We start from the raw sequence: 12358 nt of genomic DNA, 5'->3' as shown, positions 1-12358 counted from the left end.
AATGAGAACAAGGGTCCGTTTCATCCGGCGTCCTGCTCTCACACCTGCCTGTGGGAAATCCACAAGTAGGATCTGAGTGCAACAACACCCTCCCACCCATGTTCCCCAGCAACTGGTGTAGATGGGCATGCTGCCTCTGATACTGGCGTTAGCGTATAGCCATATGGATTGATTTGATTTATAGCCCACCGTTCCTTACAAGGAGCCCAGAGCGGCTAACAACTTACAGAAAAAAAAAATACAATTAAATTCTGTTAAATCGTAACTCTGAACTTACAGATGTGTAATCAAATACAACAAAGCCACCACTGAAACTGATAAAATACTTGCCTGCACTCTAAACACCTGTATGAATGAATGCATTTCCAGCTGTTGGCTCTCAAAGTCGCTTTATGAAGATGGCATCTTGTAGAACGTTCCTAATAAGAATGATGATGCAGCACTCCAAGAGGCAAAGGATTTTTCAAGTCTCCCCTTCCAAAGCTCCCCATCCACCTCAAGATAGGGTAGGGAAGAATTGTGGGGTGTTTGCAGTGCATAAGGACCGAAGAAGAGCCCTGCTAGACCAGACCAAGGCTCCATCTATCCAGCACTCTGTTCACACAGTGGCTAACCAGCTGTCCACGGGGACACCCACAAGCAGGACTTGAGTGCAACAGCGCCCTCCTGCCCATGTTCCCCAAGAACTGGTGTACATAGTCTTAACGATCTCTGATACTGGAGGCAGCATAGAGGCATCAGAACTGGTACCCATGGATAGCCTTCTCCTAGCTATCAGAAGTGCCCTGATGCTGGATCAGACCAAGGGTCCATCTAGTCCAGCATTCTGTTCACACAGTGGCCAACCAGCCATCGGCCAGGGATGAACAAGCAGGACATGGTGCCACAGCACCCTCCCACCCATGTTCCCCAGCAACTGGTGCACACAGGCTTACTTCTTCGTATACTGGAGATAGCGCACAACCATCAGGGCTAGTAGCCATTCTCCTTCTATAGGGAAAGGCCAAATGCATGGGTGGGTGTAGCAATGACGTCAGTGGGCATGGCCATGGCCATGGACATCATCCAGACTATGGAGGGCCTGGGGGCAACTCGCGACCCGCCTCCATCCAGTTCTGCACCCCTGCTATGAATCTTGTAAACATTTTAGGTGCTATTCTCATATACTTCCAAAACATAGGGAACGCAACCCGTGCAGTAGGGGACATGTTCGTTGCTTAGTGGTCGAGCACATATTTTGCATCCAGAAGATCCCAGGTTTGCATCTCCCGGTTGGACTGGAACCCTCCCCTTTCTCCTACTTTGGAGAGCTGCCGCCTGACAGACAATACTGAGTTAAAAGGACCGATGGACTGAAGATAAGAAGTGTCCTTATTTCCCCATTGATGTACTTCTTGGCCAGATCTTGAGAGATTTGCCCGAAACAGTGGTGGAACAGTGAGATGCCTGCCCAGAAACTTCTCAGAGAAAGTGCTTGCTTTTGCCGTTCAACAAGGACTGGTAATTTTGCAAGACAGAGAGAGGTTTGTGCTTCCCTCGGTGACTTGCTCTGTCAAGAGTTCCTTGTGCAGAGGCAGGAGGAAGGAGGAAAGCACTATAATAATTGGGGACATTGATCCTAGAGGCAGTGGGAGCAGATGCTGCTGGTAGGATTTACAGGCCCCAAATGTACGTAGTCTACTTCGTGTGCGCGCTTACGCACGCGTGCACAGGGCAAGGATGGCTAAGGGTGCAATCCAATGTGTGTTTAGGCAGAAAAAAAGGTCCTACGACTTCCAGAGTTCCCCAGCCAGCTATGTCTAAACATGCATAGGGTTGTGCCGTACACCACCTTTCCCCCCTCTCTCTCGAGAAGAAATTGATTTTGCAATTAATAAGGCCAGAATAATAAAGATAAGGGGTGAAGTGGTGTATATCTGTAGCTGCTTGGGTGTGTTAGAATTATCTATCTACGTATCTCAGGACATCAGCAAGATAATATGTTTATTACAGTGGTTCTCAACCTTTTTTGCTCCGTTTCCCCCTTTCAGCATTGTTCAGAATATAATTCCCCCCTTCCCAAGATAGTCTAAATAAAAAGGTTTGATAGTCTAACTCAAAAGGTGCCATCGAGTCCAACCCCCTGCTCAATGCAGGAATCCACCCTAAAGCATCCCTGACAGATGGTTGTCCAGCTGCCTCTTGAAGGCCTCGAGTGTGGGAGAGCCCACAACCTCCCTAGGTAACTGGTTCCATTGTCGTACTGCTCTAACAGTCAGGGAGTTTTTCCTGATGTCCAGCCGGATTGCGAGGGAGGGAGGGAGGGAAAAGAGAGCAAAGGCCTGGCTTTTGCAGACGACATGACACTTTTCTGGGACGTTTTTAATAACGTGTAGGAAGACATAATCTACGGGACATCATACTTTGCTGAATAGTGGTCCCAATTCCCCGCCCCCGGGAACCCTAAAATCCCCCCCCGGGGGGGATTCCCTCCTTGTTGAGAACCCACGGTTTATTAGGACCAAGCAAAACGTTAAAAAATAGTCAACAACCTTTGTTGAAGCCTTCTTCAGGCGGCAAACCAGGGGTCGGCAACATGTGAGTCCCAGGCCCCCAGCGCCCCTCCCCCCCACTGCACCACCGACTTTGAAACTTTTTTTAATGAAAAAAAATGGTGTCCGTAGCACTATGGAGTGCCAAAAGGGTCAAATTTAGCTTGTTTGTAAGCTAAATTTGCACCATGGGCACCATTAAAAAAAATCTAGAGGGGTGCTTAGCCAAGGGGGAGGGGACAAATAGCCCCCAGCCCTCCCCCTCTGTGTTCAACTAAGCAGCAGAAAGGCAGAGTGGAAGGGGGGAGGCATGTCTGGGACGTGGTAGAAAAGCTGCTGTGGGTGTAACTTCGGAAATGTAGAAAATGTCATTTCAACTTTTCTTTCACATGATGTAGCATGCATGGACCATTGGACCAGGGTTATGGGAACGGGGAGGTGGCGCCCCGCGTGACACTCAGAATCCAATATAAACTTCTCCTGTTGACCTACAAAGCTTTTCACTGTCTAGCTCCTTCCTGTCTCTCCTCTCTCATCTCACACTATTGCCCCGCTCGTGCTCTTCGCTCCTCTGATGCCATGTTTCTCGCCTGCCCAAGGGTCTCCACTTCCCTTGCTCGGCTTCGTCCATTTTCTTCCGCTGCCCCTTACGCCTGGAACGCTCTTCCAGAACATTTGAGAACTACAAGTTCAACCGCAGCTTTTAAAGCTCAGCTAAAAACTTTTCTTTTTCCTAAAGCTTTTAAAACTTGATTTTGTTCTGACTTTATTCTGCTAGTTTTACCCTACCCTGTGCCTGTTTGGTGCATTCTCTTCCCCTCCTTATTGTTTTATTATGATTTTATTAGAATGTAAGCCTATGCGGCAGGATCTTGCTATTTACTGTTTTACTCTGTACAGCACCATGTACATTGATGGTGTTATATAAATAAATAATAATAATAATAATAATAATAATATAATAATAATAATAATAATGCTTCGTTGCAGTGCATAACTTGCGGGAAAGCGTTTAAGAAGCTGTGGTCCCTCCACGAGCACAACAAAATCGTGCACGGCTACGCAGAGAAGAAGTTCTCCTGCGAGATCTGCGAGAAGAAGTTCTACACCATGGCGCACGTGCGGAAACACATGGTTGGTGAGTGGGGGAAAGGGGGCAGGCAGAGGACGGTTTGCTTCGCGCGCGTGGGGACACCGGGGGCGTTTTTGCACCAGGGCAACCCCTGCCCCTACAGTTACCCTCGTTTCTGTCGGCACAGGTCAGGGGGATGGGCTTTATCCTAATCCAGGGCTGGGCACCTTTTTTTTTCAACCCATAGGCCCATTTGGCCATTTGAGAACCTGTCCTGGGCATCACCACAAAATGGCTGCCATGGCAGTTAGCAGCTGGAACGACACGCTGGAAAACTGCTATACTTTGTGCTGAACTCGCTACGTAAAGAAAACAGCTTCTTGCTGTTTAAAAACTACCCCACCAGTTGGGACAAGAGGGCGTATCCAGAAGCCATAAGTTTTATAACAACTAGAGCCATATAGAGCCTTTAAAAGACAAACAGACTAGAGTGTGAAGTGGCTAGGACAATTCAAAAATGACTCCACACTTTATGTACATGTATATTTTATTAGACCACTGAAGAAGACCTTGCATGGTCGAAACGCGTTTGGATTTTTATTGTTTCTTTGTTCTTTGTTGTTCCTATTGATGTTTTTATGTAATACCATATATACTTGAACTATACAGAGTAGCTATATTGCTTAGTACAGGGGTCCCCAACCCCCGGGCCACGGACCGGTACCGGTCCATGGCCTGTTAGGAACTGGGCTGCGCAGGTGAGCTGCTTTCATCCCCCCACCCTATCGTACCTGGGCGCGGGGCGCCATCTTGCCTGCCCAGCTGAAGCGAAGCCAGGACGCTGGGGTGGCGGTGGGTGGCTTCAGAACGGCGTGCCCGGCCATAAGCCGCTCTGGGAGAGCGACTTCCGGGTGTGCCGTCCTGAAGCCGCCCGCCCACCCCAGTGTCCTGGCTTCGCTTCGGCTGGCCGAAGCGAAGCCAGGATGCTGGGGGGGGACTTCCCAAAACCATCCTCTCAACCCCCCATCCCCGGGTCCGTGGAAAAATTGTCTTCCAAGAAACCGGTCCCTGGTGCCAAAAAGGTGGGGGACCGCTGTCTTAGTATATTAAAGGTTTTTAAATACTTCAGTTATCTTCATATTACATGTGATTATTGACAGTGATACGGTCACCAATACATCCACCCCTTTCTCCCATCTCACTGCCATGGCTGCCTGCCATCTTTATTTGCCAAGAACGTCTCTGATCTCCATCTCGTAGCCCTGAAACATTCATAGGAAATGAAGAAAGCAGCGGCTGGGAGCCCTCACTTTCCTTTGAACCAATCCCAGGTGCCAGAACGGAAATACGTTAATTTAAAAATAAATAAATTGAGAGGGGTAGGACACCTTGAGGACTACATCCTTGTGAAAGAAGTGTTTGTGAAGGATCCCCCCACAATTCTGTAAGTCCTTTCCTTAGACAGCTGTGAAAACCTGGACCTTGGACACATTTCAGAAGCCCAGTCTACCTTTTCTTTGAGTTGGCTTTGGGTAGCCAGGATGAAAACAAAGGGATTCTTGTGTATTTGACCGTTCTTGTTCCAGCTTCGTCTACAAATAAGTTCTGCTGTTGCTCCCCATTCTCTCAAACTGTCCCTAGCTGGTTGCTATTTTCTTGTTGTTACATGTCAGCAGCTTGTGATCACGAATTCTCCAGCCTGGGTTCTGAACACCTTGGTTTAGGGGGCTGTCTTCATGGCACCAGGTTGGCGACACCCTCCCCCAAACCCCGTGGTTTTACTTATCAGGGTGGCGTCAGGTAATCCCGACGCCAAGGAGGGGGCGTGGGGTTTCTGGCGGTCATCCGGGTACCATAGCTGCCCCTGTCACGGTGGAAGGCGACCAATTTCCAGTTGCCTTCCACCAGGACTACGCCCCGGATCAGCCCTGGAGTGAGATCAGACGGCAGAAGAGCAATATAGACCTTGGTACCACTGAAAAAGTCAGGAATTATTATTATTATTATTATTATTATTATTATTATTATTAATTGCATTTTTATACTGCCCAACAGCCGAAGCTCTTTGGGCGGTTCACAAAAACTAAGACCATTCAAAGTATAAAACAAACAGTATAAAAACATGATATAATAATAATTAATAATAATAATAACAATAATTTATTTGTTACCTGCCTCTCCCTCTGGATCGAGGCAGGGCACAACGCAAATGCAAACACCATAAATTACATATAACTTATTAAAACATTTAAAACTAATACATTATTAAAAGCAGCACATCATTAAAAGGCAAATTTAAAATTCAAGTGGGTAGGCCTGCCGGAAGAGATCAGTCTTTACGGCTTTCTTAAATCCCGGAAGACTGTTAAGTTGACGAATCTCTCCCGGCAAGCCATTCCACAAACTGGGGGCGGCAGAAGAAAAGGTCCTCTGGGTAACAGTTGTTAATCTAGTTTTTACTGGCTGAAGTAGATTCTTCCCAGAGGTCCTGAGTGTGCAGGGCGGATTGTACAGGAGAAGGTGATCCCGCAGGTAGCCTGGACCCAAACCCTGTAGGGCTTTAAAGGTGATAACCAACACTTTATACTTCGCCCGGAAACTAATTGGCAGCCAGTGAAGAGATTTCAAAACTGGTGTAATGCGGTCGCCCCTAGGTGTCCAGCCTGGCTGCCATATTTTGAACTAGTTGAAGTTTCCGGACTAGGCACAAAGGTAGCCCTATGTAGAGCGCATTGCAGAAGTCAAGCCTCAAAGTTACCAGTTCGTGCACAACTGTCTTTAGGTCTTGCGACTCTAGGAAGGGGCGCAGCAGGCTAAGATCCCGACGTCTTCAAAGCACAGCTTTGCAGAAAAGCTGCGTGGCTGCGTCTGCGTCGTATAACTGATGCAGCACAGATTCGCAACCACCATGGGGCTTTCCCTGCATATAGACAACTCCGCGGGAGACACTTCCACAACTTTGTTTCTGCAGCAATTCAGAAGGTTATGCCTGATCTCTCCGCCCACCCACTGTATTCCTTTTGAGCTGAGCAACGTGATTGGAATTGTGTGGGGATGGCCTTGCTGGATTGTACCACTTCCGATTGCAAGGAGGCAGGGGAAATCCCATGCATGACTGCTCGCTCGTTGTTGTTTTTAAAAGAAACTCTCCCCGCACCGAGAGAGCTAGTGTGTCAGGGAGAAAAGTTCTAGCACAGTCTTCTCCCTGACCTGCTAGTCTTCTGCGTGCACATGTTCTTGCAACTGCCATCAGAAATGGAGCTGTAGCGTATGATTCTCCTGATCGTGTGGTGTGGTTTGCTCTTTAGGGAACAGCGACGCATGAATAACTGATTCTTCTTGCTTTTCTAGCTCATACCAAGGACATGCCGTTCACCTGCGAAACTTGTGGGAAGTCCTTCAAGCGAAGCATGTCGTTGAAGGTGCATTCCCTCCAGCACTCGGGGGAGAAGCCATTTAAATGTGAGGTGAGAATAAGTACTCATTGCTCAGGGCCAAACCCCACTTGAAACCATTCACCCAATTAGGAATTGCAGTAGAGGCTTTCTTAAAAAAAATAAAAATATTGCAGCCCCCCCCCCCCCCCGATCCAAAATGATCAGGGTGGGGAGGTTTGGTTAACCTTTAACTCCCTTCTGTGGTCCTGATCTGGGTTCAGAGCCCCACGCCTGCAATTTATTTCTAAAATTTAAATCTGATCACATCTGGCCTGGCTCATTCTTTAGTGAACAGCTTTGCTATTTATTTATTTATTTATTTATTTATTCACTTGTTTGATTGATTAAAGTAGTTTTAGCCTGCTCCTTGGCTACAGTCCCTGCCCATAGGCTTGCAAATCTATAAAGACACGACACACAAGGAAAGGGAAGAGGGGGGAAATCAAGTCTTTCAAGCAGGACTGATGGAATGGCTCACCATTCTCCTCTCCTCTCCCTCAGTTCAACCTGCTGGAAGGCTGCTGACATGCTAGCCATGATTCCTCTCCTTGTTTAACATTTAAAAAGCCATTTTCACTATGCATGCATGTCTCACCTCGTTTGGACCTGACCCCCTCCTGATTTCCGGCCTCCCACTGAACGCTGAGAGGTGGATTTGGCCGACCGCTCTCTGCTCCAGTCTGTTCACTCCGCAACCGCATGGTTTCATGTCGACACACTGCTGACATCATGGCCCACCCTTTCCCCCCACCCCGCCTCCCTTCCATGAATGGCTCTGAAGTTCACTTGGCTGATGTCTCAACCTAACCTACCTTGCAGGATTGTCGTGAGGATAAACTGTGGTGGGGAGAAAAGCATGCAGGCTACAGGGGAAAGCCAGGAAATAAATACAAATGCTGTATTAGTTATACATTTTCTGTACTCCAGCAAGGCACGCTCTTCCCCCTCTCCCTCCCTTCCTCCCTCTCCCTCTTCCTCTTCCTCTCTCCCCCCCTCCCGCTCTCTCTCCCGCTCCCCCTCTCCTCTGTCTCCCTCTCCTCCTCCTTCTCCCCTCTCCTGCTTCCCCTCTCTCCCGCTCCCCCTCTCCTCCTCTCTGTCTCCCTCCCTCTCTCCCTCCTTCTCCTGCTCCCTCTCCCCCATCCTTGCTCCCCCTCTCCCCCTCCCCATCCTCTCTCGCATCCCCTACTCCTCCTCTCTGTCTCCCTCTCCCCCTCCTTCTCCGCTGCCCCTCTCCTCTCTGTCTCCTCCTTCTCCTGCTCCCCTCCCCCTCTCTAACTCCCCCATCCTCTCTCCCCTTCTCTCGCTCCCCCTCTCCTCCTCTCTGTCTCCTTCTCCCCTCTCCCGCTCCCCCTCTCCTCTCTGTCTCCCTCTCCCCCTCCTTCTCCTGCTCCCCTTCCCCCTCTCTCTCTCCCCATCCTCTCTCCCCCTCACTCCCCTCCCTCTCCTTCTCCCCCTCTCCCCTTTCTTGTTCCCCCTCTCTCCCGCTCCCCCTCTCTCCCACTCCCCACCCTCTTCCCCTCTCACTCCCCCTCTCCCGCTCCCCCTCTCTCGCTCCCCCTCTCTAACACTCCCCGTCTCCCCCTCCCTCTCTCCCCCTGTCCTCCTCTCTGTCTCCCTCACCACCTCCTTCTCCCTCTCCCTCTCCCGCAAGCTCCTTCCTTCTTTTCGTTCCTTTTTAATTTTGCACCGTCGGCTCCTCTCTTCCCAGAATTGCAACGAGCGGTTCCAGTACAAGTACCAGCTGCGCTCCCACATGAGCATCCACATCGGACACAAGCAGTTCATGTGCCAGTGGTGCGGAAAGGACTTCAACATGAAGCAGTACTTTGACGAGCACATGAAAACGCACACGGGTATGAGCTCTGCCCACTCGCCTCCCCGGGGCGTCTTGCTTTCCCGCTGGTTGCTTTCAGGCCCTTTCACTGGGACGCTGCGGATTGTTCACAGAGGCTGTACACTGGGGGATTGGCTCATTCTACCGATCCTGCGTTTGGCGGGACCTCGGCATCCCAGTGTTTGCCCCTTATGAAAGGATGCAATGTCTAAGCAAAGAGGGAAGGTAGCCGCGTAGGCCAAAAAAGAAAAGAAAAATATATATATTCAAAATCCATATCACCGTAATACCTTCATTCGGCGAGGTCAGAGGTTTGATAGCACTCTTCAAATACTTGAAAGGTTGTCACACAGAGGAGGGCCAGGATCTCTTCTCGATCCTCCCAGAGTGCAGGACACGGAATAACAGGCTCAAGTTCCAGGAAGCCAGATTCTGGCTGGACATCAGGAAAAACTTCCTGACTGTTAGAGCAGTATGACAATGGAACCAGTTACCTAGGGAGGTTGTGGGCTCTCCCACACTAGAGGCCTTCAAGAGGCAGCTGGACAGCCATTTGTCAGGGATGCTTTAGGGTGGATTCCTGCCTTGAGCAGGGGGTTGGACTCGATGGCCTTATAGGCCCCTTCCAGCTCTACTGTTCTATGATTCTATGAAATCTGCCCTCACCACATAAATAAGATGAAGCAGGTGAGGAAGTGTGGCAGGGCATTCTCAGTGGTGCCCCCCTCCCCATCTGGAACTCCCTCCAAGGAGAGGTGTGATCAGCTGGTCTGATTATTTTTAAATGTAAGTTAAATACCTTTTTCTTTTCTTTTTCTGCAAAAACATTTGGATCCTATCTTGTTGGTTTTGGTGTTTTCAGGCTGGTTTATTGTTGTCTTATTGTGATAGGTTTTTTATTTATTTATTTATTTATTTTTGCATTTATATCCCGCCTTTTTTCTTGCAAGGAAACCAAGGCAGCGCGTATAATCTTCCTCCTCTCCACTTTATCCTCACAACAACAACCCTGTGAGGTGGATTAGGCTGAGAGTCTGTGACTGGCTCAAAGTCACCCATTGAGCCTCATGGCCAAGTGGGGACTAGAACCCGGATCTCCTGCCTTCCAGGCTGATACTCTAACTGCTGTGCCACACTGGCTAGTAGGATGCTATTGCTGTTTTACTGATCCTTGTTTTATTAATATTGTAAGCCACTTTTGGAGGAAGGGAGGTGGGATAAGATAATAAAACAAATTAGTAAAGTCACAGTAATGGTAGTACGATGATATGGACTTGGATTATTTTTCTTTTAGAAGTCTTTAAGAGGCAGTAGAATAAAGTGAAGCTAAAGTAGTAGAGTCCCGAAGTCATAGAACCACATCAAACATCAGGTGGGGGGCAGGATTGCGCTGTGAAATATTTGCTGAACTCTCCCAAGTAGAAAACTAGCATAGCTGCTAGTGATGGGTGAGCAAGCTGGGGCTGACCCCCCCCCATCCCATCGGGGCCTCTTTGAGCATTGTATTCAGACTCTCAAAAAATAACAATGTTTGTTTGCTTTTCGAGTGTTTGAAAAGAACACTTAGAATCATAGAATAGCAGAGTTGGAAGGGGCCTACAAGGCCATCGAGTCCAACCCCCTGCTCAATGCAGGAATCCACCCTAAAGCATCCCTGACAGGTGGTTGTCCAGCTGCCTCTTGAAGGCCTCCAGTGTGGGAGAGCCCACAACCTCCCTAGGTAACTGGTTCCATTGTCGCACTGCTCTAACAGTCAGGAAGTTTTTCCTGATGTCCAGCTGGAATCTGGCTTCCTTTAACTTGAGCCCGTTATTCCGTGTCCTGCACTCTGGGAGGATCGAGAAGAGATCCTGGCCTTCCTCTGTGTGACAACCTTTGAAGTATTTGAAGAGTGCTCTCATGTCTCCCCTCAATCCTCTCTTCCTTTAAAGGGCCCTGATTCATTCCGCTGCTTGCTACCTTGACACTCTCCCCCAATGGAGAAAAACACACACACCCTCACCCTGGGGAAAGGGTTCAAGGAAACGGCAGAAAAGGGCAACTCAAACGATCAAGGGGCTGGAGCATCTCCCTTATGAGGGAAGGTTACAACAGCTTGGATTGTTCAGCTTGGAAAAAAGGAGGCTGAGGGGAGACATCATAGAGGTGTACAAAATGATGCCTGGTGCGGAGAATGTGGCGAGGGAGACATTTTTCTCTCAAAACACTAGCACCAGGGGTCATCCCATGAAGCCGGTTGGTGGCAGATAAAGGAGAGATCAAAGGAAGGGCTTCTTCACACTGCGCAGAGTTAAAGAAGCCGCACAGTTTTGGCGATCATCTCTGACACACACACCCTGTTTTTCTCCCCCTTTCCCCAGGCGAAAAGCCATACATCTGCGAGATCTGCGGGAAGAGCTTCACCAGCCGCCCCAACATGAAGCGCCACCGCCGGACGCACACGGGCGAGAAGCCCTACCCGTGCGACGTCTGCGGCCAGCGCTTCCGCTTCTCCAACATGCTCAAGGCCCACAAGGAGAAGTGCTTCCGGGTCAGCAACCCCGCGGCCTCGGAGCCCCACGGCATCGGCGAAGCGAACTCCCTCGGCCTGCCCGCTTCGCAGAGTGCCTGCTCGCCTCACTTGACGGCCGGGGTCCCGCTCCACTCGACGGCGCCTCATCCCCACGCCCTCCCTTTGCCGCTCATGCACGCGCACGCCCCGAGCCTCCCCCCTCCTCCTCTCTTGCCGCCTCCGCCTCCTCTCTTCTCCGGCAGCAGGGTGAACTTGAGCAACTAGGCCCCGCGGCGCATAAAACTGGTCTCTCATTCAGTAAGTGCCCACCAGGCGTCTCCGCCGCCAGCATCACTGGCGGTCGGGGGGAAAGAGCTTGGCACGGGTGTTCGTGATTTTCGTTTTCTTTTAACTTCGGATGAACAGGCTTGACCGTTCGTCTCCGGCTTGAAGGGCTCGAGGTTCCCGGCCCTGAGCTGGAGGATCGAGAGCCTGCAAGCCATCTTTGCTGCCCAGATTGCATAGGACTCCGAAGGCGACCGTTCTGCCACGTTCGTTCGCGCATGTAAGGATGTAGACCAAGTGCTGCCACTGTTCTGTTGGGGAAGAGCCAATGTTGCTTGGCAGACCGTTCTCTTCCGAATTTGTCCTACCGGCTGTGCATGGCGGTGTGGAAGGTGGCGGGGTGTGTGTTTCTTGTGGCGCTTGTGGGCGCAAGCTTTTGCCCGAGCCAAAAGGCTTGGCAGAGAGAGAGAGAGAGGGATGGCCCTTGTGGGGGAAATCCAGCCCTGGAAATCCAGCCCTGGAAATCCAGCCCCTGGTCTGGCATTTCCCCCGAAATCCAGGAACTTTCTCAGGCTGTTCCTTTACACACACACCCCTCTTAAATTGCCGTTTGCACAAATTGCTTCATTTGAGCAAATTGCGGTTGTAATATGCTTAATTTTGCACAAATTGCACGTGAAAAGTGGGCAAACTTCACACACACGGATG

At 49.9% G+C, this 12358-nt stretch overlaps 2 protein-coding genes across 2 annotated transcripts in view; one reads left to right on the top strand and one right to left on the bottom strand.

The window, feature by feature from the left end:
- The window catches only part of ZBTB47 (zinc finger and BTB domain containing 47), a 49375-nt gene extending 37588 nt beyond the window's left edge, over positions 1–11787 (top strand). The window contains exons 3-6 of the mRNA XM_063122990.1: positions 3522–3669; positions 6955–7070; positions 8749–8893; positions 11235–11787. Coding sequence (XP_062979060.1) covers positions 3522–3669; positions 6955–7070; positions 8749–8893; positions 11235–11650 — 825 coding nt within the window. The 3' untranslated portion in view covers positions 11651–11787. The remainder of the gene's footprint in view (positions 1–3521; positions 3670–6954; positions 7071–8748; positions 8894–11234) is intronic.
- HHATL (hedgehog acyltransferase like) overlaps positions 1–12358 on the bottom strand; it is a 203557-nt gene that overhangs the window by 136611 nt on the left and 54588 nt on the right. The window lies entirely within an intron of this gene.

The sequence above is a fragment of the Elgaria multicarinata genome, chromosome 1, assembly GCF_023053635.1.
Source record: "Elgaria multicarinata webbii isolate HBS135686 ecotype San Diego chromosome 1, rElgMul1.1.pri, whole genome shotgun sequence".
In the NCBI taxonomy this organism is placed as follows: Eukaryota; Metazoa; Chordata; class Lepidosauria; order Squamata; family Anguidae; genus Elgaria; species Elgaria multicarinata.
The sequence above is the reverse complement of the archived record's forward strand: the minus strand, read 5'-3'. Positions and strand labels throughout refer to the sequence as shown.